Raw genomic sequence first — 27,510 nt, forward strand, 5'->3', positions numbered from 1 at the left:
AAGGAACCACATAGGCTTGTTGGAAGTTGCTAGAGGACAACACAAAGATACAAGGAAAACCAGCGAGGGGACACAGTTTACCAATAACCTCCTTCTGAAATGGGTTAGCATAAGTAAAATCACACAAAGTAGTAAAATACACAAACTCATGGTTACAGAAGTGGTGTTAAGTCTGATTTAAGTGATTTCTCTCTTTATTCTTGAGCTAAATAATTAAGTCTGATAGGGCAAACACTGAAGTGACTTTTAAGCAACATATATTTATCAGGTGCCATTGATTTCCTAGAATAAGACCTGTCCCACTCCACAAACCATGATCACTACTCTGTGCCTTAGACAGCATATGGTCAAAAAGGTCTTGCTGTTTCCAAAAACTTAAGTTAGATAATTCTGGGTAGAGAGAATGTGTTAATGTAAACGCAGTGTGTGCTCAGCAGTAGTGCAAGGAGCTAGCATTACAACTGATTAATTAGCAAGAAAGGTATTCACATGTCAGTTTCAAAGTATTATCTGACAGCACTTTAAAAATACTAATCCAATATTTCAGAGTACAAAAATCTGTTTCAAGAGAAAGGGAAATACCCATAAAGTCCTCCTAAGTTCTGCATCAGGGAGTTCAGTTGCCAGTTTAAGGTTTTCAAAGCTGATCTTCTCTCTGGGTCTTTGGTTCCAAGCAAACAGCACAGCTAGCTGAAATGTTGTTACCTCCAAGTCATACTGGCCAACCTCATTCTTAAATGTTATCTGGGAAAAGAATAACAATTTTACATATAAGCCTTTCTGGATCACAAACTTTCTTACTATTTTAAATACACAGAAAGTGCAGTCATTGAGATTGATACACCAAAAACTATACACTTACAATTCCATTGGACATGAGGTGGTGCCAGTGCAGTTTTCTACCACTGTGATTCTTTTTATAAAATTCTTCAACTTCTGGGATGAGATCTTCTAATTCCGTGGGCAGCGAGACAAACACTTTTTCAGAACTTCGGGACCAGGCGCCAGCATTTAAAATTTTAATATTCACAGAGTCAGCTGTAAAACCATATTGGATCATATGAATCTCCAGGTATAACAGACCGATAAACAAAATGCGTTTTTTTTTCCTACTCTAAATACAATTATGGAGGACTAAATTTTCAGGAAGTAGCATGGTGTCTACCTACTTAAACATTAAGGTACTCTATTTATGCACCACTGGCTTTCTGCCAGCAACACTGATTGAAATCTCTGGGGTTTTTGGCTTGCCTCTGCAGAGCTCCTTAAGCCCTGATGCAGCATTATATCTGATATCTGTAAGCACTGCTCAAGGGTTTTCAGCAGCAGCAGGTCCAAAACTGGATGTTCCTCAGCCTCTCTCATCAGTGAAATTTAATCTCAGAGATGTGATTTAAGCTCTTCATAGCACACATCCAGCTCTCCTGCTGGCAGATAAAGGAGGAGCACAGCATGAAGCACTCATGAAGAATGATGAGGGCATAAAAGAAGAACATAGTTCAGGCATTCACCTGGTTGATACCGATTCAAGCCCCTGCTTGGAATTTAACTACAAGAGTAGGGAGTCTGTATCTACAAGATTGCTCATAATGAAAACCCACAGTAACTTACAGAATGATGGAGCTCCAGTGTCAACTGTAAGAGAAAGCACAGTCTACAGACACTTCCAATCTAGGGGTAACAACAATGCCCTGAAGACTACATTCAACCTGCAGTTGATATAATTTTTAACTCAAGATTCAACAGAATTATTTTACACTAAGAGAAATGCAAAACAGCAAATAATTTGAAAACAATACCTGGTAAAGCAAGTTTATTATTTTTGTGCATTTCTTTGAAGGCCTGGTTCAAGTCTTCAGACACTTTGATATCTTGGAACATTCTAGCCAGCTTGTTTACATAGTCTGCTGGCATTCCTACTTCCTGTATAAACAAACAGAACGCTAAACTATCACATAGACAACTATGAACAAAAAGCTTTATTTTTAAAATAATAAAATAATGAAAAGCATTAAAGTACACAGGTATTATCACTTTACAATAACAGTTAATCTGCAATGCAACAGAAATTTTTTTTTCACGGATCATAAGTAGTTACCCCTTAAAGGCAAATAATGATTCTTTTAAAGAAATCCAAGTGCTGAGGAACATATGCATGCACCAAGGAATCAATGAATTCTGAGATCTGAAGGAATGTTTATTGCATGCAAATAATATTCTATTCTATACAAAATTTCACAATTAGAGCACACCTCAAATTATTTACATACCTAAACAACAAGTACACTGCATTTTGCTGATTTGCATATGGACTATATGAAGCCTTCAGATAATCATATGTGAAATATTTTAAAATCTCTCACTACCACTATTAGGATCAACATTTCTCTTAGAAAAGGGCTAAACTGTTTTACTTCCGCAAAGTATTGCCATAAAACAGAAGTATCAGATGTCCCGAGTGGCCTGCAATTTAAGACAGAACTCACCTAAGCAAGAAGAATATCTAAGTTCAAGAGTGGGAATTAATACCATAAGCAAAAGGCACAACCAAAGAAAGAAAGATGTCAGGCTACTTACTCTGAGCCATTCCACCATATTCTCCTCAATTTCACTATCAGCTGATATATCTAATATCAGGCGTCTTGTTAAGTGAGCTTTGTGATATCGCATGAAAACGTCTTTATTCTGTACATATTTAAGTACCAAAAGCTGTCAAAAAAGTAGATTTTAATATATTTATTTGCATTGTCAATTAGACAAGTCTTTGAATGCTGATCTAATGCCACGGTAGACTATGAAGTACAAAAAGGCTACTTGACATTGCCTTAGGAGCAACTGTGTTAATACTGCCACAGGCATCAGCTACGAATCTTTCGTAATACCACACCTCTAATTTTTTCATTTGTCAACCATCAGGAACCTTTTCTCAAATCAGAAAAGAGACTGACACTGGTATTTAAAAGCCTGCATTATTTTGTAGACTCACATTAGTTACTGTAATACATTACAGTGATATAGTCATTAATTTAGCATACTAATGTTGTGAACTGACACAGACATGAAACACTGCACAGTTTACAAGAATTAAACACACACAAACACACTTAATGACACAATAAACTCTTTTCCCTATTATTACACCTTACATAACCATTTTTGAACATCAATGCCTTGACACACATAACGAAATAAAACAAATTCATTCTTCAGAATAATCGTGAAGGAGAAAGCAAAAAACATACCACTTCTTTAAGCTTTGCTTCAATTTCTTCAGAGGTTAGTTTTTTGCTTAGTGGTGTTTTTCTTAGCAACATGTCACAGTAATTAGCAAGAAGCTCCGGGCATTTGGATTCAGGCTGTGTTTTTAATCCAACACTAAATAAAAGAAGAACAACAGATCTTCAAATCGTATAGAATCCTGCTATTCTGGAGTAGTCACACTGTTAGCAAGACAGACCACTCTTTCCTGATCTTCTTGACAAGGATCCTGGTGGTGAATTCACATCCTTGTGAAACTAATGAAAAATTAGGGATAACTCCCTTTTATTCTTGAAAGAATAAATACTACCAACCTTTTTCAGACAGCTTCCACAACTTGATCATTCCAACTGCTTTTCATTTTAGAACTCTTAACAACGAAGGATTATGTTGAAACTCCAGTGTGAAACAACTAAATATTGCATGGCAATAAGTATTCCAGTTGAGAATTAACAGATGCTGCAAGGTTTCACTTGTCAGTATGCTCTAATGAAAGTCTCAGGAACAGCTTCCTGCATCACATTTCACAGATGGCAAAACCCAACACATCTATCACGTAGTAGCAGGATACAACTATTTTATAACAGTTTGAACAGCAGACTAACAGCTTGAAGATTAAAAGCAGATTAAAGTTGAACAAGAATATGCTACAGCAGACAGACTGTGGTTCTTCAAAAGGCACTCAACATAGGTCACGTTCTGCACCAGTGTCTAGACTGGTGAATGAAATAGAGCCGAGGACCAATCCCTATTTCTAGGGTCAGAGGGCACCACTTCGACAGCTAGGGGGCCCAAAACAAAGGCAGCAAGTAAGATAGCAGGTAAGAAGCAAGATGTTCTTGCTCATTCTCTCACCCTCTCATCAACTACTGTAGACGGTGCTAAAACCCTTCAAATTGCCCTTTTTAATTCATGAAATTCATGAAGCAGCTAGCAGGCTACTGTCTTCTGCCCTCCTAAAGACCACTTGGGAGTAAAAGCAGATCGCTAGTCTTTTGGTTATTACAAGACAGAACCCTTATTTAATCAATGTGTTCCCGGGTATTTCTGAACAAGCGTCTTCGAGATCCTGACAGCGATGAAAAATTACCAAATTCCATATTTTTATGCTGAACTTAATGGCACAAGTTAAGCAGGATGAAGTTTCATTTTATTCAAACCAAGCTGCGTACATAGACAACTTGAAATAGCTTGAGAAGAAGAATAAGGAACAGAAGACCGTTGCCATCATGGTGGTTTCTAAGAATCACTAGGCAGGTTTAGCTTTAGGAGTGAAACACAGTTTGAATGAGGTATTGATTTGGATGCTTCCAGGGGAAATGAAAACATTAGCAGAGACCTAAACTCCTCTACCTTGCCTGTATCTGTATGAAGCAGACAAAGCAGGGATCCAGTCTTTTGTAAAGGTGTTTCTCCAATAACATAAACCAAGCAAGACTAATCCCTGTCCAGGTTTACCGTTAGTCCAAAGTCAAACACAGAGTAAGAACCAGAATGCTGAACAGATATTTACACCTATCTACTCCTAACAAGAAGTAACTGGAAAGGGAAGCTGGCAGCCCAGCTACATAAGCTTTGTTTCTGTAGTAAATCAGACTACAAACTATATATAAACAATCCCAACCACCTAAATATATACAGATTCCTACTTAAGTGGCACATCCCATGTTAAATGTTAACCATCAATTAACTGACCGACACCTTCTCTTGGCTGAGCTCGCAGAACAGCTACTGTAAGCACAGTTTTTCTTCTTGAGTCACACAGCTCTGCTTAATCTCCTGGAAGTTGTTAAACTAACCTGGTTAATCCCGCACTGAAACAACAATGTAATACCCAGACAGGTCACGCTCACAGCTGGCACAAGAAGAGGTGGTAAACAGCTTGTGGATGGTTACACCTTAATCAGCCACAGTTATTCCCATAAAGGTTACTGCCTCAGTTTTTTCCCTGGTTGCGGCAGAGTTATACAGCTCAGGTTTTTTGAATTAATAACCCAGGAAGGTATTATTAAATTCGGCTAACAAATAGACTCATTACTCTACTATAATAGAATAGATCCCCAATTACTACAAATAAATTTGAGTTTAAACAGGCTGCTATTCAATGCCATGTGAAGAGCGTCTTACCAGAGGTTGACAAGCAATCTGAAATTCCATAACGCGAAGAACACAAAGCTCTTTTAAACAGTGTTACTTTTTGAAGAGATATTTTAAAAGAGAAACTCAATCATTAACAATTTAAAAACCTTGATTCACATAAAGTTTATAAGGCTTACCCCTTTTGCTTCAATGGCAATTCAAGTTTAAATATTGTAGCATCATTCACAACTGCTTTGTACGCCTGAAAAATAATTACAGATTATTAGCACTTCACTCAATTTCTCTCTTTTAACATATGAATCACAAAAGTTTTATCTCTCTTTTTAGATTGCTGTAACATGAAATGAATCCTATTTTATTAGTCCAAAGTTTGTGGATTTGATTTTCAACATAGGAGTTCAAATCTATGACTCAATTTCCCGTTAACTGATGTTTTTAATTTTCCTCTTTTCCATTAACATCCTACTTTCCTTTAATCAACAAGTTAGGAAGGGACTGCACGGAACAGGTTGCGTATCTGAAGTCATGAGACTACACCCAATAATGTAGTAAATTCTAAACATAAATATATTGCTGAATGAGACGTTAAGGTGCTCAACACAAAGATCATCATCTGATGTGCTCTACAACATTACAAAGCTAAGCACAAATGCAACTTTATGCAGAACTACAACACAAATTAAAAGCTAACCAGTTGGTAATAAGTTTCATCAGTATTTTAGTCAGCATATTTACTAGACTAAGAGCAGCTTCTAGATTTAACAGTGAATGGGCACAAGGATTTCAGAGACATAACATGAATTACAACAATTCTTAAACTGAAAACAAATGATTAGCAGAAATACATACCTTATCTCTTGCAGTAAGAAATCTTGGATCATCTTGAAAAGCTTCTTTAACCAACTTACTAAATCGATTAAATAGTGTGAGCAATTGTTCTACGTATTTCTCAGAATCCTAAAGTTAAGAGAGGCAAAAATCAAATAAAAAAAACAAGGCTGCAAAGAATTCAGCGTGAGCTTACATGTAATTCCCTCATTTGTAATAATGTAGTATCCTCAAGCCTGCATACTATGAACAAGCGTTTTATCTATATTCTCTGTACTGAAGAGCTCTACAGCATGTAAGCCTCAACACAGACTTTTAGGATAGTATTTCCAATATACAAACACACACACACACATATATATATATATATAAAAAAAAGAAGAAAATACAAAGCTTTCAAATATTGTATAAGAACTCCTAAATAAAAAGTTTTCAAGGACCAATAAAAGGCACATCCTAGTTGCTGCAGATACTCAGGCCTCCTAGACCCAGAGAAAAAGCTGATAAAAAGCTGAAAAAGAACAATGGGAAAAACCCTTTTAATTTCCACACTGAACAACCATTCTCAGACTGAAAGCAAATTTCAAATTTCATCAGGAAGTTAGAATTCTGAGAAAACTGATTATACCTTTTGAATTAGGATGCCAACACAATCTCGCCATATAAGTACCTCATGGACTTAATTTATAACCTTTTCTTTTTTGCAAATTGGATTCATATTTTAAAGCTACAACTGAAAATTTAAGGAATAAAAAACTATTTTAAAAGACATTTTAAACTTTCAGTGGATCAAAATCTAATGTTTAAACATAAAACCTTCAAAATTTTTTCCATTCACACGTATGTCCCACAATTAGAGAGCATTTAACTTCTGCAAAGTTATTTTTTCATTGTTATTTTGTTAAAAAAAACATTACACTTACAGTAGTAATAGTTTCAGCAGCTGCTACCATATCTGCAAGTCCAGCACTAACAATATGTTCTTCCAAGTCTTTTAGCATAGGCTCTATGCCATTCGGAACTTTATCCATCAGCGAAAACATTAAATGCAACTCTAAAAGATACAAATACTGATAAAGCCACCAGTCAAAGACCTGTATAAAACCCAAATATCCTGCATTTCTGCTAGGGATATCTTAAGTAGAACACTGAACACGTAAAGAACAGATACTCCAATTCATCCCTTAAAGGAAAAAATGTTTTGAATAGTGTTGTAGTTCTGGTCCCACAAGCAGATTCTTCTGAAGACAAAAAGAGATATTTATTGCAACATAATACTTGCTTATGTATATAATATCACAAGCTTGAATAAAAACCCTTAAAGTCAATGGCAATTTGGATGGAGTCCAGGTTCTCAGTATATCAGCCTTAAAATCCCTGGCAAAAATGGGTCTCTTTCAATTGGAAGCATATGCAGGAAATTGTACGGATTCAAAATTATTTTTTTTTAAATTAAAGCCACACAGAGCTGTCTTTGTGTATCTTCCAATGTTTTGTTTTAATTAAAAGCATGGCAAATTCTGCAGTAACCAAAACTAAGGTAAACAGCATTTTTTTTTCCCTTTCTGTTTTCCCAAAGAGTTTATTTAGTTCTTCTGAAAGTTACCGGTTCAAAAACTTCAAAAACATATATGGTTAATTTGTCTACTCCTTGTGAAGGCATTTCAAAAGAAAAAAATTTACTGAAACATCAATAATCATCTTGACAAAGCTGTCCACAAGGGAACACCTGGATTAAGGCCACTAGATTGGTTTGGAGACACTACAGAGATTTGAACTAAACAGGTACTGTAAGTGATGGCAGCACTGTTTTACAGAGGGTAAGTCCGAAAATCTCACTCAACTGTTAGTAGATCTTTTCATCTGTACTTTAAAAAAAAGGATGAGAGGGAGAGAGAGATGGTGGGAAAAAAAAAAAAAGAAACAAAAAGATACATTAAAGTGTTCTACAGCTGTTTCTGTAAACTAGTGATGGCAGGAATAATTCCAAGAAAAAAAAAAATTTCAGTTGTTTCTCCTAATAAACGGTGACAAAGGAAGACTTCAGGTGCATCCCTAAAACTGTAGGAACACGAAAAAACCCAGATTCTTCAAAGACAGACTTCAAAATAACAAAACCAAAAGTAACATTTCACTGCAATGTCTCTCAGAACACTTTATGACCCTTAAAGGTAAATAAATCCATATTGTAGTTGTTGGGGCACTTAAGCAAGTTCTGTTTTCATTTTGTAATCATAAAAGCCAAGTTTACTTTTCATTTCTGTTATGAAATACTTAAAGAATAAAATTTAGGCCTCCCATCCCCCACTATAAGCAAACAAAAATGCACTAAACCAATTCTGAAGAGCATTTGCAAGTTATGACATCTTTGATAGTTTTTAGTTGGAAAACATTATGTCTGCCTTCCTTTGCACGGCATGTAAATATGAAGTACTTAATGTAACCAAGTATTTTACAGTAGTGCCTAGCTCACAGCCAAACGACCTAGCCCTCTTTTGTCAGATGCTGTTTAATAATGAAAACATCATAAAATTATTTGGGGCGAATAATATCAGAAAGATACATGCATAAGTGAAGTACAGCAGAGGATACTATCAGATATATATATATATTACTATATATAGCTCCAGTCTTTAAATAAATTTTTAATCATCTGCAGCTACATCCTTCATTAAAATATTCTAAAGAGCATAGGATAGGTAGGTCTAGGAAAAATAAAAGATTTGGAAGAGATGCTTGAGTTCTTATATACTAAATGGAAGTGTTTTGCATCCAAGCAGTATCATGGGGCAGACATAACCACAAGGAAAGAGAGGACTGTGAATATTTCAACAAGTTTCTATAGAAAGATGCTTTGGATGCTATAGATGAACCCTTCTGAAGCTCTGCATTTAAATAACCCTCCTGTATTCTCCCAAAGGCTGCAACATATACTCGTAAGAAGTTTGGTGGCTTTCTAGATTTAGCTCTGGACTACTGCCAGAAATCACGCTGCTAGATGAACAGATCAGCATGACATAGTTTTGAGGTCAAATATTTTCTGAAACGCTAGCTGTAGAAGTGAGTATTTTCTACACCATCCTAAGTAATGAAACAGTTTTCATATTTGCATAGAAATGAAAATTTCACATAGACATTAGTAAATATTCCCTGGCTGCAGGATAGCAAGGCTTCAGAAAAAAAAAAAAAAATTAACCTGTGACTTCAGCTTTTTTTTTTCTTTTCATTTTCCCTACTTGAATTATGACATTTTAATGACTTATCTAGTCTAGTTTACCACACAGGACCAACACAAGATTTCTGAATCACAATAACCTCTTATGGCAGCAGAGTTAAAAAAAGCTTTTGAAAACTTCAAAAAGGCAAGCAGAGCTAACTTTCAATACTCAGAGTGACATACTGGCTATAAAACCAGATGAAAAACTTGCAGAGATTTTGTTCATTGACCTATTGGTCCTGTACCAATAAACAGAATAACAAAAATGTCTCTCTGCTTTTCAGAAAAACAGCTTCGTAAAGAGATGCTTCACTTTTTTTCCAGGGGGAAGGGAGTAGTGGGGGTGGAATGAATGGGGAGTGTTCGTTCTGAACTATTCAAATAGAAAATAAGACACATGCAACATTTACCAGAGTTGGCCAACATGAGGAAAATAAGTTGTATGAAAAATAAAGAAAACAGAGCACAAAATATTATTTTCTTTCAAGTAAGATGAGAGCTACCCAGTCATTCAAATCAGGGTATTGTACATACAGATTTCCAAAGCGATCCAAAAAAAATACTAACCAATGATGGTCATTTTTGTGGGATAAAATTGCCCACAGGCAGTAATATTTTATCTACAAAACACTGACACCATCTATTAAAACCAGTAATTTGATATATCTACAAACAAATCTATTTTTATGCAGTTGATGCTGAGTTCATCCTGCACTGTTCTTGAAGCTTCACTTACTTTCTGTTTCATTTCGTTTGATCATGCCTTGGCATTCAGCTAAAATAGTCTCTTTAAAAGATGTCACCAGGGCATTGACGCAGCACTCCATTAGCTGAAATATATTAAACACAGAATTAGCTCATTCAGCCATCTAAACACCGAAGTCTGATCTGTCTCAATTTTGCCATGACACAAAATCTAGCCTGTTCTCAAAAACTATGCTCTATACAATAATTAATTCACTCACTGATGCACAAAGTATGTGCACTTTGAATAAAATCTATACAGGAAACCGTATTTCTTAAAAATGCATAGGTTAGTAAATGTGGTCAACCCTCTTCCAAACCAGTAATGAGCTTAATATTTCTGTCGCCTCTTTTCTCTCAAGGGAGCCATTGCTTTTGGAACACCAACTACCCTACTTAGTTTCCAAGCATACATCCAAGAGCTAAGAATAGTTCTCATTCCAGCACACCCTATTTGGACCAGACTGGTTGGCTTGAACAAGCCACTATGGCTAGATCTAGAACAGACACTGCTTGTACATGTCAGGACCATCTCTCTTGTCAGCCTCTTTATACGGGTTACAGTTTATAGCTGTGCAAAACGAATGATTTACAACTTAACAAAAGACATAAAATACATTTTGATCCACTGCAGAAAATTCAGATTTAAAGGGTCTTTATTTAAAATAACCTGTTTTCTGAACTAATTTCAACACAGACAATTATGAACTATTCATCGCAGTCAAATCTTCCTCCAGAATCTAAACTGTGTAAAATATTGCTCAAGGGGGAGTGAAGGGGAAGGAAAAAAAGAAAAAACATCCTTTATATTAAATGGCCATATTTCAACCTAAAAAGAAATCTAGAACAGTTTTAATTAAATTTCTGTGGCTCCTTTTGATTGCAATGAACAATAACTCTTTCAGGTATTCTAAATGAGCACTAGCAAACCCTTTACCTACTAGACTGGTCAGCTTATTTTCAAACATCACTGTCATCCACTGTTAAGCATAGAAAAAATATAATCATACCTGACTCAAAATGAAAGAATAAAAATCAACTTGAAAAAAACCCTGCCCTTCAATATGAACTTTTGATCTACATTTACTATTAAAACACATGTAGAAACTGTAAATTGCCAGATTGGGAAGTAATACAGATTTTTTGCAAGCAAAAATACAATGGATGATTAAAAACATAAAACCAAGAGTTTCATATCAATCTACTGCTACCAAATAATACTGTAACACACACAAAAATCAAAACTGCAATGTAATAATACTACATAAAACACATCAATTTTTCTACACACTATACTTACTGCTTCTACAGAGTTACATTCACGCCTTGTTTCTAAATACCGTAGTGCTCTTTTCTCCTCTTCTTTTAGTTTAGCATCTGCCTGTGCAAAAGTAGAACAGCAATCATTTTAAGTACTAACACTTTCAGAACAAAGTTGCAACAGAATTTTTACTTACATATTTCATATAATTCTGTACACCGTTCTGCTGTAAATAAGAAGGAGCCTGTGTTCTATAAAATCTCTCTGTTGAATCCAAATATGCCTTTTCAAAGTTATCCCGATATATCTGAAGTTTATCTTCAGGATTAGAACAAAGGTTAACTGCAAAGAGAAAGTACAAACTTACTCTCAAGTCCTGGAAACTTATGTGGCTAATAATAACCAAATCTCTCTCATTAAAGTGAGTCTTGTGTTAAAAGGTTGCATTGAACAATTTGGAGTATCCTATAAATACACTCTGATCTCTAAAGGTAACCAAAATTGTCCAGTCTTTGCTCCAAAAACTAGATTAACTAAAGGGAACTGGAAAGAACGGCATACTAATCTCCAGCATTTTTGACATTCAAACATGGTAACCAGAAATACACATACAACTGCAAAACTGGAAGAAAAAAAAAAAAAGCCTCGGCATAACGCCTAATAAAGTGAAAACTTCTCCACCTGACTGAGCAAAAAGCTTTTCCTGGAGTCCCCATGTCTTAATTTTAGAATTTTCTTTTTTTTTTTTGCATTGGTTTTTTTCTGTTTTACAAGAACGGAGACAGTGAGCTTACTGCAGTGTTTTGCACTATTTGGAAAAAAGTTTCCACCTTCCTCCCAACTGTTACAGAGAAATAAAAAAATAAATACAGTTCTTAAATGGAATATGCTTTAAAAAAAAAAAACACAGAACTGGACATCTATAAAGCCATCTGAGAGTATCAGCCACAAGTTTAATACATCAGGCTGCGGAGCTTTGAAGAGGCAATGGTGAAATGTCACAGAAGTTTCAGTTACACGTATCTGTTTGGCAAGGAAGAAAAGACCATGAGTCTTAGATGCAACCCATTTGGCATTTCTTCTTCAAACTGTCTGAAGAATAAGAAACAGTACAGAAAGGAGAACAGACATAAGGTTATATTTGCAACCCTAAAAGGTGAAAAAGTTGTTTGCTCTTAGAAAACGCTGTTTTTGCAGTAATTGATACATAGCTAAATCACTTAGAAGTCAAAGATTCTAAACAGAATTTAATTGGTACCACACATAACAACAACCAAAAAAATCTATACAAAATGCCGAGATAATCATAGCAGCCCTACCACCACAACTGTCAACTTTGTATGATGAAAATTCATTTACCAAAGTGAGGAGGCAACAGAAATTGGTCTGTGCAAGACATACCATATGATTCTCGAACTCCAATAACGAGCTGAGAGTCGAAAGCTTCTCCTAGTCTTTCAGCATGAACTAGCTTCATTGCACTGTCCTGAAGTCTGTTCTTTATATTTGAAAATATGGATTCATTCCATGTATCTAGCATGAGCTGTGTATCAGGAAGAAAAAAAAAAATCCTGTCAGAAAGGTACATGCAGACATAAGCTTGTGCCAAAAAAAATACAAGAGATCAGAAACAGAACGCAAGCCATTTTTAATGTAATTTTCAGGTTATATACACCAGTTCAGCTACCTTAGAACTTGATCTCGCTCTGAACTTGTTACAGAAGTAATATTCAGCTTACATTCTAAGCTTAATTTATGTAACGGGACAGCAAGGGGAACCAGTATCAGATTCAGATATTAATTCCATAATTCTGTATTATTTCTACAGTTCTCAGTAATCAGTCAAGCAATTTTTCCAGCAATGCAACATGTCAGGAGTTGCAATATCAGGAGGGTACTTTTGAGCCAAACATAGTTCACTATTTGGCAGGCTCTGTCTTAAACAAAACCAAAAACTCAATTAATGCCACAGTTATATAAAGAAAAAAAAATGGTTTTATCTAACATAAAAGTTCAATATGCAAATAACACATACATTATTTATAAAAAACTCCAAACCCCATCTAAGCACTGCAAAATTTTGAAATCAGTTATGAAGGCTCCTACCAAAATCCTCATCGGTCAAAGGGTCCCTTCATATTCCATTATGAGATTTTTATATTTTTTTAGTGATTGCTACTGGCACTGCTGCAAATGCATTGCATTACACCTGATCACCAGACACAACGTGCTGCAGCTGAGCAACACGAAAAGCTCACTGGCAGGCCAGGCCATGCTTCTGTCCGCCTAAGCTCGACCAGCTGTTCAGTAGTAAATACTCAAAGCATGCTACATATTTGTTAAAAACCTTAGTTTGCCTTAGAATTCAAGTTACTGTGGTGTTTCCCCCCCACACACACTTAGACACTGGATCTGGCTCTTTCTATGTGCCACTGAATACCTAATGAAATTATGCCAAAGCTTAAAAGATAATTTCATTTTTTATTTTTTCTATCCAATTCATGCGATTTCATTGCTTTAGAAGAAAGCTCAAACTTACAGTATCTTCAAAGTTGACAGTAACTGCTATGAATGTAAAGTTAGCATGTCAATTGTCAGTCTTATCCTGGCAGCGGAAAGCAGGCCGGAATCAAAAACTTTACCAGTTCAAACTTCACCTCATGATTGTGAATAAGCTTACTGAAAAATGAGCTTAGGACGACTTGACACAGTTGTACGGCAAAGTTAATAATGAAGATTAGATGATCTTGTTCCATTCTTGCTTTCTAAGTTTTACATTTTAACACAGCAAGCACCCAGTAAAAGTCAGATATCCTTTTGAGAGATTTAAGTTTACCATCCTTCATATCCTTATCTTCTCCGTAACTGTTTCTCAATTTCAGCTGAATTTCCATTTCTTACACCAAAGTCACATGTGTTGGAAGGAAATTATAGTTCAAAACACTGGAACATTCTTAGAAACAAAGCTTTATTTGATTATGCTTCCTCAATTACTTTTTTCATAATTTTAACATTATTGATGCGCACGTTATGATTGCACTGAACAATTATGGAATTGGTTTACAAGAGCCGAACCGAGTAAAAAAAATGGAGAAGAAAATGGTAAGAGAATATCAAGCAACCCGGCAGGCACAGTAATAGCTTTGTCATGGTCAAGCTTCTTTTAGACATTATGGATAAGGAAGTTTTATGGAGATAATTGAAGGAAAACACACATATCATTGTGGGTGACTATATGAAGAACTTCTCAAGCATGGGAGAAGTTTTCACAAGGTGCTTTTTAGAAAACTAGAGAATGATGCCAGAAAGAGGAAGTGACCTAGGGCAGTGAATATGAAGTAATAAGATAGGTTGGAGACTCTGGGCTTTGATGTCCCAGTCATGAGATGGTCCTAACTGGACTGCCTATAAGAGGTAAGGCACATCTCCATCAACTTCAGTCCTGAACAAAACATGAATTGTTAAGATACCAGTTCTCCTCACTACTTTCTCTACTCCACCTTGTTTATTCTTTCATTTCTTAGTTCTTCTGCCTTCTGCACACAGCAGAGTTAACAGCTCAGATCTTTGAGAGCCTAATAAGATCACATGCTTTCTCCAACAAACAATGAAAATCAAAAAGGTAACTTGAGGTGGTGATTCCGCTTTGCTGCTGTCCTCTCTTCCTTTTCTTCAAGAGGATCAGATGTCAAAATAGGAGGGCGAAGAAAAAAAACCCCTGCCCAAAGTAATGCATTTGAACTATTTTATTCTTCCCATCCTGGAGACAGGGGACAGTTAAAATTATCTTCGGTACCAAATGAATGATTGCTAAAGAAATTTCGTTTCCCTATAGATACTTTCTGCAATGAAAAGGGATAATGAATGACATTAAAATAAAGGACTTAACACTTTACAACTGATATGCTCCTTTTTTCTTAGAATAAAAGACTAAAGCAATTTCAAGGACCATTATTCATGGGACTCGGAACACTGAGCACTCCATACTCAAAACCCTAGACTTTTTTCACGTGTTTGATATGAAATAGTAAAAAGATTCACTTTTTTCAGTATTCAGTAAAAAAAAAATATTCACAAGATTCTCCATGTCCAACCTTTTCATTGATATGACTGACAGTTTGGAGGAAAAAGGAGAAATTAAGAGATCAATGGCCACATTTAACTTAAGATGACGGTATTCAGTTGGTCATTTATAAAATGCAGAGATGTAACCCAGTTAAGATCTTGGTCTAGGGAAATAAACTAGAACTAGGAGTAGAAAAACGACTCACTCGCATGTAAGAGTACACCTGCTACTTAAGTATAGAAACAGCAGGTGAATTTACCACTGCCTCCTGCCCCAGCATTCAAGTCTAATTAAAAACAAATAAACAAGAAAAGCAACCCAGACAAACCCAAAGCCCAAGAAAGAAGTGCTTTAATCACCTGAACAAAACTGTTAATAGCCAAAGCAAAACTATTGTGGAGAGAAAAAAAAAAGCAGTTGCAGGGTTGTTCTGACCCTCACACTGAAGCAAAGTGATACGTCATATTACGATCAGTGCAATTTAATCATCCAGCTACAGAATCCCTTCTGTACTATTGCTGTAGGCAGAACAGCGTGCAACAAAACTCTTAATACCTATCACTTACCTTTCGAACAATACTGTCTTCTACATTAGACTTCTTGTTGCTGCCCTGCTTGCCCATTAAAGTAATCTCTAATTGACAAAATGGCTTGGGCAAAATATCACACTGTGTGAAGAACTTGCGCCACTCCACTATATATGCTTTTAGTAAAGCTGTATCATCTTGATGACTCAGCACTCTCTGGAGGAGGGGGGGGAGAAGAGGAGGTAATTTATAAACAAATTTCTGCACAAAATACAGATTGGCTTTGCTTATACTGAAAATAACTCCCCATATAAAATTCAAATCTACAGATATATCAGAATAAGAAACTCTACATACTTAAGTGCCATTTAGGTTAGGGAAATATTTATCAACCCATGGTAGATGGATCATTTCTAAAGGGTAAAGAAAGGTAACAGAAAACAGTAAGTTTAGATTTTCCAGATGAATAATTTTTTTTTCTTTTAAGCCATCTGCAAGTCAAAAAGACTAAAACCTTTGGTCTAAAGGCATGTACTGGTACAACCAAATCTAAAAAACAAAACAAAAACATTCTAAGGACTACTTTATATTCTCTACACTGAAAAGTTTAATTCAATGGCATCTACTAACCTTTCATTAGACCCAGGCAGCTCGTTAACACGTATATTTTATTAAAGCCTGGAAACTACAACTACATGGTACAATGGCTATCATAATGCCTAAAAAGATGCCCCTCAAACAACAGCCAACACGCACCATATTAAAGGCCTCTGTTCAGAATAACATTTATGCACATAAGCAACAAGCTGATCGAACTTAAAAATCAAGATTTACATGACTCATTATACAATGGCCTCTATAAGAAACTATTTTCCTTTAAGCACAGCCTTCATGATGTAAATCTCTTCCTTCAAGAAAGATTTTATAGGCTTTATTTTTCTCTTTTCCAAACCTTTGACATGGGATTTTCAATTTTTTTTTTTAATTTCACAACAACCCCCTCTTTTAAATCCCTGCTTGGAGAAAACATCTTTTGCTGTACATTTTACAAACACAAAAATTTCCTTTGAATCTACTGACCAATCATTTGGGGGGAAGCCCATAAAACTGGACAGCTAAGCTTTCTGAGTTGATAGCATGGATATTTCTAGTACACCATACATATGGCTTATTTTAAAGCCATCCATGAACATGTCAGCACAGCACTGAAGCTAGACAAACAAAATTTTTTTTTCTCAGAGTAATTTCTTATAGAAAATTTTGCCTCGAGAAGTTTTAAAGTGGAAGAAGATTCCATAAGTACCGATGGATAAACAAAAATAATGCTGGGCTGTTTTTTTTTTTTATGTAACAGAAAAATCTTTGCCCACCCCAGTTTCAAGGACTCTGAGGAAACAATGCGCCAAGGCAAATGCTCAAGGCTAAGTCTTCTTTTTGTCAATAGAGGTTTGTAGGGTAATTATCATCTCTAAAACACTGCAGAATTTCAAACAAAAAAAGCAATGCATTTAGATCCAATGAAAGTCAGAACTATTTGGTTATTTTTCTAACAATATGAATAGAAGTTATGAAACATTAAAGACTTACTGCTTGTGCCTGTTTAATAAAATCGAGGATGTCTTCCTTCAGAGCCTGATGGATTTTTGCTGGACCTTTGTCATCCCACAAGCAAACTGCATGTACATCTCTAGAAAACAATTTATCCATCTTTTAGTAACAGCTACTCAAAGTTTAATGCTGTAATGCATGAGGCTTAGAGAGTCATAATTTAAGTATGTCTAAGAAATTAATACACTTTTCATCTATCATTGTCAACCAACACACAGTCAGATCCCAGCGACACATGCAAGAAAACACGTTTGGAAGGGAGACGTACGCTATAAGAAAGTCTTGGACACAAGTAACAGCAACCTATCTAGTAAAAGGCTACGGTCAAGAAGAAAATGTAAAAATTGCATTAAGGACAATTTTTAAAGCTTTTTCTTTGACAAAGACAGAAATCGCTTGCCAGTAGAAGCATTACTACTGAGCTTGTATTATTCTAAAAGACTCTCATTAACATGCAGCCTTCACTCACAGTTTCACAATCCAAGCACTACAACATCCTTGTGCTACAAAGGAAATGGACCCTTCTTTGTGAGAAATTTGAGCTCAGGGGCATCAGGTAATTTAAAAGATGTTTTAATTAATTTAATAAAATCACTTAAATGTTTCCTGACAGCGGTAGCATTTTAAAGTGAAACCGTACTGTAGAAAAGCTACCAAACAGCATTGCAAAGCAAAATTCTATTAATGACTTCTAATCAACATTCAAATAAATTCTTATTTTTCCTAGCTGACAGCCCAGCAAGTTTAACTTAATTCCTACTTTCTTTTCGTACTAAAGACTAAATAAAGCAAGTTACACTACTAACCATACATCATATATAACGTGGCCTAGCATGCCCTTTTTTGACTCATTACCTTTCTCTGGTGGTTCTTCCTCCTTTCAATAACAAGGCCACATCCTTGCAGGAAAGTAACTATATAATCTAAAGGTATGACCTTATTCCTATTAAATCTGTACTGTTATTTCAGTACAAAAGCATCTTTTTTAGTTTAACTGAAAAGACAAAACTTAACAAGGTAAAAAATTCCTTTGACACAGGTCAAACATACTGACCCAGGATTTACAGAGGTTTACCTAACTTGTAAGACTTATACAACTTTCACATGCACAAAAGGTGTTACTCTATTTAGTATGCCACTGTTTCCTGACAGCGGTGAAAAAAGCAATACTGGAGGATAATTATACTCAAAGGGCAGGTAGAAGACACGTACAGATTTTGAATTTTTATTAAAAATCTTAACAAAGAGCACTGTCCAAAGATAAGAACCTAGGAGACTGGGATCCTTTCCCTCGATATCCTTAATTTAGCCATAAAGTTACTTAAGTTCTGTTCAATAACTCACCTACAAGAAAAATAATAAATGGAAAATTTCAATACCAATGCAGAATTATTGAACTACTTATTAAAAATGAAAGCAACGACTCAGAACTGAATTTGTACCTTAATTATGCTGTGTTTCTGGCAACTATGAGAGCTGAGACATCATAAGATATTAAAACTCATTACATGACAAGTTACCTTCCCTTTTGGTTGGCATAAAAGTGTGATAGGTGCAGTAAGACGAGTGTAAAAACAATCACTGCACCGTTCTCATGAAAAACAGCAATAAAGATACAGACTGCAACAAGACTGCATTTAAATAAAGAACACTTTTGTGACAGATTTTAAAAAGTAGGAGAATCTGCAGATTTAAGATACAACTGTATTTGAGGGAAAGTAACTATGTTGAGACAAAGATTATTTTAGATATACTTTTGATATATATGTTGTAACTCACTGCCATACTATGTTGGCAAAGGTCACATGATGTATTTTAAGAAAAAAAAAATCACCACCTAACAGGAAACAAACTCCGGCTTTTTGGAAGGAGGAGCAAGGCAGGGTTTTTACAAAGTACCATAATGCAAACATTGTCTGAAAAATATTTTTTTATACATATATTTTTTTTAATATATTTTTTATATATATAAAAAAAAACTCTTAGGGCATAAAACTATTCAAATTATACCAGTTAAACTGCATTACCCTGTTACTTCAGTAGCATTCTTAAGTTATTTTAGAAGAAAGCCATTCGAATCAGAATAAACTGCCTTTAAATGAATTTACTGCCAAAGCAGTACACAACATTTTCTCTCCAAATTTAACAAAACATTTGTGGGCAGGTACAAAACTTGTTTACTATGATCAGCTGAAGTCAAAAGCTCTGCTGTTCTTTCTCCATGCTATTTGCAAAGATCTGAAACTCAGCAAAACTCTCCTTTTGCACATTTACAGCAATGTAGGCACACTTACCCCTTAATAAAACTTAAACTAGTACTTTTGTTCTGTGTGTTCACACGTAGTCTGGGTCATATGTGACTTCCGTATCAGATGGAGTACTATAACTGTATTCCCATTATGCAAAGAATATTAGTTACTAACAAATTACTTACGAAAACAGATCAAACCATTGCTGTTTTGTGACTGACTCCTGACGAAGAAGTTTCAGAACGATAGGGCGCATGAAATCCCATTTGTCTTCAAACTGAAGTGAACCTTTATTCTAAAAGGAACAAAAAAATTATTATTAATAAAACAGTTTCTTATTTAAAATTGTCTTTAAGGATTGCACTTTCAATGGTTAATGTAAAAATATCTTCTCAGAGGTGTCTCATAAGCTAACATTTGAGCTATGACACCATAGCTGAACACCTTTCACCGTATTATTTGTGAAAGCGACAGAGCTATTATTTGTTTCTTAGAGAAGCAGACTGCCAACTTCTTCCCTTATTCACTGCATTCACTACGATGCAACAAGTTCTATCAAGTGTTCTTCACCTCTTAGTGAAGTTATACAGACACATGTAACTCACTCAGCTTCACCACCACAGCCAAGAAACATGCAAAGAAAGTCATGAGGCAGAGCTGCAAACCCATCTTGAATAAATTACCATGACCAAAACGGCAGCCAGGAATCAGGAACAGTACCTGCAGATGCTGCCACGTACCTTTTTTTCTGCACTATGCATTTGGCACGAGCAGCAAAGAGGGAGGAAGGAAGCAGAGTAACGTAGGAGCTGTTGGATCACAGGCTCCCTTCCTGTGGGTTAACTGGCCACTGGCAGTATGATGGACAAGACAACAGTGGGTGCAGATAAAAATTATTTACGCCGTGCTGAAAAATCTAATCCAACACAAATTTTTTCAAACTTACAATACAAATTAAGAAGAAAGCTAAAGAAATTAAGTACTCCCATACCATTCTGATTATGCTGAAAAATCTCATTGTAGTATACAGGTTAAGCTTCCATTATTAAAAAACAAAACAAAACAACCACCAAACTTTAACAATACGCATATGCTGTGATCCTATTTGCTTACAGCTCCACATTTTAAAAAGAAAAGCCTGCAATTAAAAAAAAAAATGTTGATTGAGAGTTCTGTGGCAGAGAGACTACTAGTTGAGTTATCTGCAATGTTATTAAGTTCCAATGCACTGTTTACTTCTGAACAGATCATTGTCTTGGCTAGTAATACTACATTTCACACAATTCACCACAAATACAGCAAATAATACAGTCTAACTACTTAAAATTCTGACAAATGCATTGTTCTGCCACTAACATCTCTTCAGATAAACAAGCACAAGCAGCATGCCACCTTCTCTCAACCACATCCTGATTAATTTCTACATGGAAATTTACAATTAAATCTGTTATTTAATATTCAGAATAAGCACAGTTTGGAAACTGTATCCGCTGCTGCTCTTAAGCACAAAGATGTCTCATCTTCAAGTCATGAAGATGCAACAGGCATCACAGTAACTATTTTTACAGCAACAGCACCTGGTGGCCCCACAGCATTATCAAACCATTGTGGTAGGTACTGAACATGGGTTTCACAGAAGCAGCCCCCATTTGACAAAGTTTATAAATCTTTCAACATTAAAAAAAAATGAAAAAAGAAATTGTTTTCCAATTCAGAGAGACAGTTTTGCCTGTTCTGTTCCACTGTAAAAAAAAAAAAAAATTTGAATGCATCATCTCTGAAAATCATCAAATACACGCTTCCCCCACATAGAGCTAGCTTTACAATTGTTCCCTGAACTTTGATGAGCCGCTCTAATCTGCCCTAGTCCTGTGACAATGATTAGTTTCTACTTGCAGATATTTCTGTTCCCAGTTCCCTCTTTGCAGGATAATGAACTTGAAAGACCAGCTACTGAACAGTTAGAAGGTCCAGAAAAGGCATTATAAAATAAGTAAAACAAACTTCCTCAAAGGTTTTCCTCTGGAGTGAAACTTCAGGGTAGATTCCGTAAGTTTTCTAGAAGAGGTAAAAAGCCTGTTTTGCAATTTTGGAGAAGTGCAGCTCAGCTCTTCACTGAAAACAGCTGAAGATAAAAATCGAATGCTTTATCTTTTGTGAATAAGACTAGTTTTGCTGTAAAATGTGGGGGGGTGACAACTGCAAACACTAGTGTTTATACCATTTAGATTGTGATTACCTAGTTCATGCTAAAAAGCACACATAAAACTCCATTTCAGTTGTAAAAAAATGCATGCCCACTTGTAATGAACACATACCTACTTAAAAAGAATTCCCCAAATAAAACTTGGCAGAAAATGCCATTAGGGAAGTTTAGAACTGTTTCCTATACACAGGAGTAAAAATTCACACTTCCTCCCCTATTCCTAAATTAGGCAGAAAAGGAAATAAAGTCAATGGATTAAAAATCCCACTCAACTAAACTATTCTCTAAATTCAATAAACAATTTGACATCTTCCAGATAGATTCAGGCTTCCATGACCTTATGCTTTTGTACCGAAATTACAAGAAGAAAAGATGCATAATAGCACCTACTGTGGGTCACTCACATTAATTAATTCTACTCCTATCAATGCATGAGAAAACCGAATTGTATAATAGAAGAGGAGATTAAACAGTGCTAATTCTTAGTTGTTACCAAAGTCACACATACACTAGTGACCCAGACAACACGAGGAACCTGTTTCTCACTTTACTGAGCCACCCACCACCCTATGCAATTTCTGAGCAGTATTTCCTGGGTAACTTTTCTTTCTTAGCTTGTTGCCTCAAACCACAATTCCCAAAGGAAGGTAAGCAGGAAGGTAAGTGACACCTTTGACGAAATAAAATTACTCCACTTATCAAATCTTCTCTGAAAACATGGATTACAAGTGATAGCCATACCTTGGCTAAGTAACCCTTCTAGGAGTTTAAAATTTAATGCTTTGAAAAATAACTCCACTTATGAAATATTTTATGTTTCAAAAGTCACTTCACTAAATTTGTTCACAGAGATTTAAAGTTCCATTTTAACACTAAACTTGACTTGAAATATATACTACTTCACACACTATATTGAAATATATACTACAACTTTACTCTTCAAACTTTTTCCTGTTCTTCACTTCTATGCCTAAGCACCTAAACACAATATTTTAGGATAGCAGGTAAAAAAAAACTGTTGGTGGATATTATGTAGAATTAGTACAATGATGCAAGTGGAATTGTTCCACTAACCAGTTTTCCTGATTTGGGTATTATCACATAACACAAAATTCCTCTCCTTAACTGTGAGCAAGTTTAAGAGAAGGACAGCAGAAGCAAGCACAGAATATGGTGTAAGAGCCTAATTAAATGTGGAATATTACAAGGCAAGGCAATATAACAAGACCTCCACACTACTGTCCCTCTGAACCTTGAAATGTCTATTTGGGCATTTGGCTCTCTCTACTGTGTACTCTACATATTTCAGGCCACGTACAAATTCAGCCCTGATGCTCTAAAAAGTACTGTGAAACAGCAACATCTCTACATCTTATTGATCATCTTATCTACATATTTATCAGGGAGTGTAACGATAGGATGAGGGGTAATGGCCTCAAACCGGAAAAGAGTAGATTTAGATTAGATATTAGAAAGAAATTATTTACTGTGAGAGTGGTGAGACACTGGAACAGGTTGCCCAGAGAAGCTGTGGATGCCCCATCCCTGGAGGTGTTCAAGGCCAGGCTGGATGGGGCTTTGAGCAGCCTGGTCTAGTGGTAGGTGTCCCTGCCCAGGGCAGGGGGCTGGAACTAGATGATCTTTAAGGTCCCTTCCAACCTGAACCATTTTATGGTTCTATAGGAGTAGCATGTTCACCTTTAGTACTTCACCATTTTCAGACACTATATATATAATATATATATTTTTATTTTATTTTATATTAAGGCTAGCTCACAGAGGGGTGAAGTAGGAAATATGAGGTCCTAGGCTGAAATAAGCATGGAAGTTCACTGTCTGATTAATCTCTGCTTCCAGCAGCTCCAAAAAAAAAAAAAAAAAAATCAGTGAAATGACTGTAGTGAAATTACTATACAAAGCAGAAAAGTAGCCATGGGAAAAGCTTTGCTATGTAAATAACTAGTGTGCAACATTCCCATGCTTCTTAAGGCTATCTGAATTGTAAGTAGCCAGGAATAAACAGGCAAACTTAAAATACAGATATGGAAATATGTACTTTGAATTGAAGAATTAAAAAACTTCAGATACGTTTCCAGTTGTCAGCGAGAGAGGCGTGAAATTAAAAAAAAAAGTCAAAACCAATGCAAAGGTAAATAATAGTTCTCACATCACTTGAGTGAATTGGTTCAGACTCTCTCGTCACTACACACCCCCTGAAATGAAGTATCACACTTTAAAAGTGCCAGAGTCAAATGTACATCAACAGAAAAAAACTCTCAGGGACTCACCTACTACTGGCTCAGTCACCTACAGGAAAGCCATGGCCTCACCGTGGGAGAGCAGTTCAGCTACAGGTAAGGTATGCATTAGCTTACCACCTAACGGATAGTTCTATTAAGTACTTCGGTATTTTCATCACATTAGTTTGTTGTATCTCACCAGGATTCAATGTATGACTGGTCATTCTAATTTTGCATTTAAAGAAGGCTCTTTGAGAATATGCTTCTCACTAAAAAAATAATTTACAACTAGGAAAATTACGCACTAGCAGAGTTTAAACGATGCCCTTTAAAATTACAACAGCCAGTCAGATTTGGATTCAGCTAGCATCTGTTACTAGAGTAAGAAAAGAGTATTTCACTTCATTTTCTCAACTATGTAGAAAATTGAACAAGGATGTGGGAAAACCAGAGAAAAGTCTTAACTCCTGTTTGTCCTAGCAAAACCAAGACCTGTCTAAACCCAACTTAGATTTGATCATCTATTTGGAAAAGACGTGAAAAAACCTTACAGATTTCAACACCTCCCTTCTTACCCAGGGATTGCTTTTTTCCCCCCTAAACATTAAAGCAGAAGTACAAACAGCATGAGCCACTGCCAATCAACACTACCCTGGCATCAACAGTTTGCTTCTCTGAGAGCACTCTGGTGAGCAGAACTGCAGAACAAAAGTCCTTATCTAGTTCCAATTCTTGCATTGGTTTATTGTGTCATTATAAACAAAGTCAAATCACTGTATAATCTTCCCATTTGTAATGCAGGACTCATACTTTATTGTCTTTAGAGAACTCACTAATTAGTAAGTTACAGTGCTTAAAAATCACTCCAAGTCGCCAGAAAGGCCTTTTTTAGAATAGGTATCTCTGTGGCATTTTTTTCTAAAACACACTGTGCATAGATATCTTGCTGTCAATATGAAATATTAACAATTTCAAGGCCAGTTGTAAAAACATGACTAGCCAACACAAAGGCTTCAGTTCAGCAAGAGTCATCTCGCAGAATCAAGGCCTTTGACTCTATTTTCATTTACTGTACACCTATCATTCTTTCAAAATAGCTGAAGTGGAGTGCTGACAAATCTCATAGGCCTATGTTTCTTCTGTCGGGCTATACAACTACATGTCTCATCAAAGTACACATCGGTCTTTCCAGAGATCCTTAAACATACACCAAAGAGATGGACTAAAACTAGTAGACAAACTGTCTGAGCCCTACTCTAAAACCACACTCTTCCACAAAAAGCACATTTCTTCTTATGGGACATTATTTTTTTCACCAGTGTTCTTGGATTCTTCAATTTTAGATTTTTATTTAAGTCTTATCTGTTTGAAAATCTAACTACCCACTTTGGCATAAAAAATACAGAGAAATGAATTAAAATTAATTTCAATTACATTTCAACTTCAAGAAAGATTTTATTTAAAAATAAGTATCTTTTTAATACTAAGACTTTTTTTTGGATACCAGGAAGAAACAAGGCTATCAATTATTTCTCATTTCTTCACACCGAGTGTCTCAGTAATACAACCAGCAGTTTCAAGCCAAATCTATACATCCAAAATAGGTCAGATTGCTAAAACGTAAGCAGCACTTTGTCAGAGCCATGTCTATCTATAATACATGGTGCTAACTAAACACACGTATACGTCTATATTTATATGTATTTTAAATTGCTAACTGATAAAGTCAGGCAGACAGCCTTCACAGGGCCTTTCACCCTAACTACACTGGTGTTCTAGAAACACTTACTGGAGGCATTAGTAACAGTTGTTTAAAGCAGGCCCGTCTTCCATGTGCTGGCATGGCCTCAAAGGCCACATACAGTCTTCTCCACACACACACACACGCTGCAAATACCCGGACGGGCAGTCCTAAGCTCAAATACTGAGCTGTCACACCGACCACTTCTGTTCAAACCTGCAGCAGCGTGGGGTGACTGACATCTGTCATCCGACGCCGGGAAAGTGCTTGAAAAGATCTGACTACAAAAGCAAAGCTGCTTAACGTAAGCGAAAGGCCTCCAGGAGTATTTCCTTTGCAGAAAAACTGTAGGTAACGAAAAAGCTGGAATACAGTGGCAACCCAAATAACGACACCTGCCCACAGCGAAGGCATTTTTCAACTCTTTGTTTAACTTAAAACTCATTTTCCACACACCTAGGTCTTCTTAAATAAACAAAGGGACGACACCGTGCCCTGTCTCACAGCACGGCGCAGGGCTGTTTCCCAACGAAGCGTGTTTGAGACAGGAGAGCCGGGGGGGTGGGGAGGAGGCCGGGGGGTGCTGGTAGCCCAGAGGCAACCGGCCGGGCCGGGCCAGGCCGAGGCCGCTGGTCCCGCACCGGCCGTTCACCTGAGGGAGGGCCGCCGGCCCGCCCCCGGCGCTACGGGGACCGGCGCCCGCGGCCTGTCCCCCGCAGCCGCCCGGCCCGGCCGCCCCAGCCACCCGCAGGCCCAGCCGGCGGCGGGGCAGCCCCGGCCGCCCGGCCCCCGCTGCCCCTCTCCTCAGGCAGGGCCCGGCCAGGGCCCGCTCTCACCTTTAAGAGATTAGACGTCGCCATGATCCCCCCCGCAGGGCCTCCCCGGCCAGCGGCGGCGACGGCTCCTCTCCCCGAGCTCGGCTCGGCTCCCCCGGGCCGCTGCCGCTTTACATGGCCCCGGGCCGCCCGCCCGCCCGGCCGGACCCGCGGCGGCGGCAGTAGCAGCGTCCGCAGTGCTGGGCTCCCCTGCTTGGAGGCGAGGCCGGGGCCACAGGCTCAGGACGCTCCGCAGCGCGACCGGCTGGGTCCTCGGCAGGCAGCCGCCCCTCAGAGCCTCATGGCGGCGTCCGCCCAGGCGGCGCTCGGCAGCAGCCCCGGCTCCATGGAAGGGGCCGGCCCACATGATGCGGCGCGGAGGAGCCGGCCCCGCCGCCAAGCGCGGCCGCGGGGCTGCCGGCTCCGCCTGCAGCGCCCCCTACCGGCCCGCCGCCGCCATGGCTCGCCGCGCGCCCCCGCCCGCCGCCGCGCTCGCCCCCGCTGCCGCCCGGCCGCCATGACCCTCACGGCCCCGCCGGGCGGGAAGCCTTTTCGGCGGGGGGTGGCCGCCGGGCGGGTCCCGGGAAGCCAGCGGGAAGCGGCTGGGCACGGCTGCTCGTTCCGCGGCCCTGCCGCCATCCCCGCCTCAG

At 37.5% G+C, this 27,510-nt stretch overlaps 1 protein-coding gene across 2 annotated transcripts in view; it reads right to left on the reverse strand.

Annotated features, from left to right (window-relative positions):
- Positions 1-27,223, reverse strand: part of CUL5 (cullin 5) — a 33,797-nt gene extending 6,574 nt beyond the window's left edge. For both annotated transcript variants that reach the window (XM_074570151.1, XM_074570160.1), the window contains exons 1-16: positions 26,882-27,223; positions 20,044-20,153; positions 17,589-17,688; positions 16,041-16,217; positions 12,810-12,951; positions 11,605-11,750; positions 11,448-11,528; positions 10,140-10,233; positions 7,110-7,240; positions 6,208-6,315; positions 5,535-5,599; positions 3,243-3,375; positions 2,578-2,709; positions 1,800-1,923; positions 863-1,038; positions 583-744 (exon numbers count right to left, since the gene is read on the reverse strand). In XM_074570151.1, the coding sequence (XP_074426252.1) occupies positions 583-744; positions 863-1,038; positions 1,800-1,923; positions 2,578-2,709; positions 3,243-3,375; positions 5,535-5,599; positions 6,208-6,315; positions 7,110-7,240; positions 10,140-10,233; positions 11,448-11,528; positions 11,605-11,750; positions 12,810-12,951; positions 16,041-16,217; positions 17,589-17,688; positions 20,044-20,153; positions 26,882-26,905 (1,905 nt within the window). In that variant the 5' untranslated portion in view covers positions 26,906-27,223. The remainder of the gene's footprint in view (positions 1-582; positions 745-862; positions 1,039-1,799; positions 1,924-2,577; positions 2,710-3,242; positions 3,376-5,534; positions 5,600-6,207; positions 6,316-7,109; positions 7,241-10,139; positions 10,234-11,447; positions 11,529-11,604; positions 11,751-12,809; positions 12,952-16,040; positions 16,218-17,588; positions 17,689-20,043; positions 20,154-26,881) is intronic.
- Between the last annotated feature and the right edge of the window lie 287 nt (positions 27,224-27,510).

The sequence above is a fragment of the Larus michahellis genome, chromosome 1 (assembly GCF_964199755.1).
Source record: "Larus michahellis chromosome 1, bLarMic1.1, whole genome shotgun sequence".
Classification (NCBI taxonomy): domain Eukaryota; kingdom Metazoa; phylum Chordata; class Aves; order Charadriiformes; family Laridae; genus Larus; species Larus michahellis.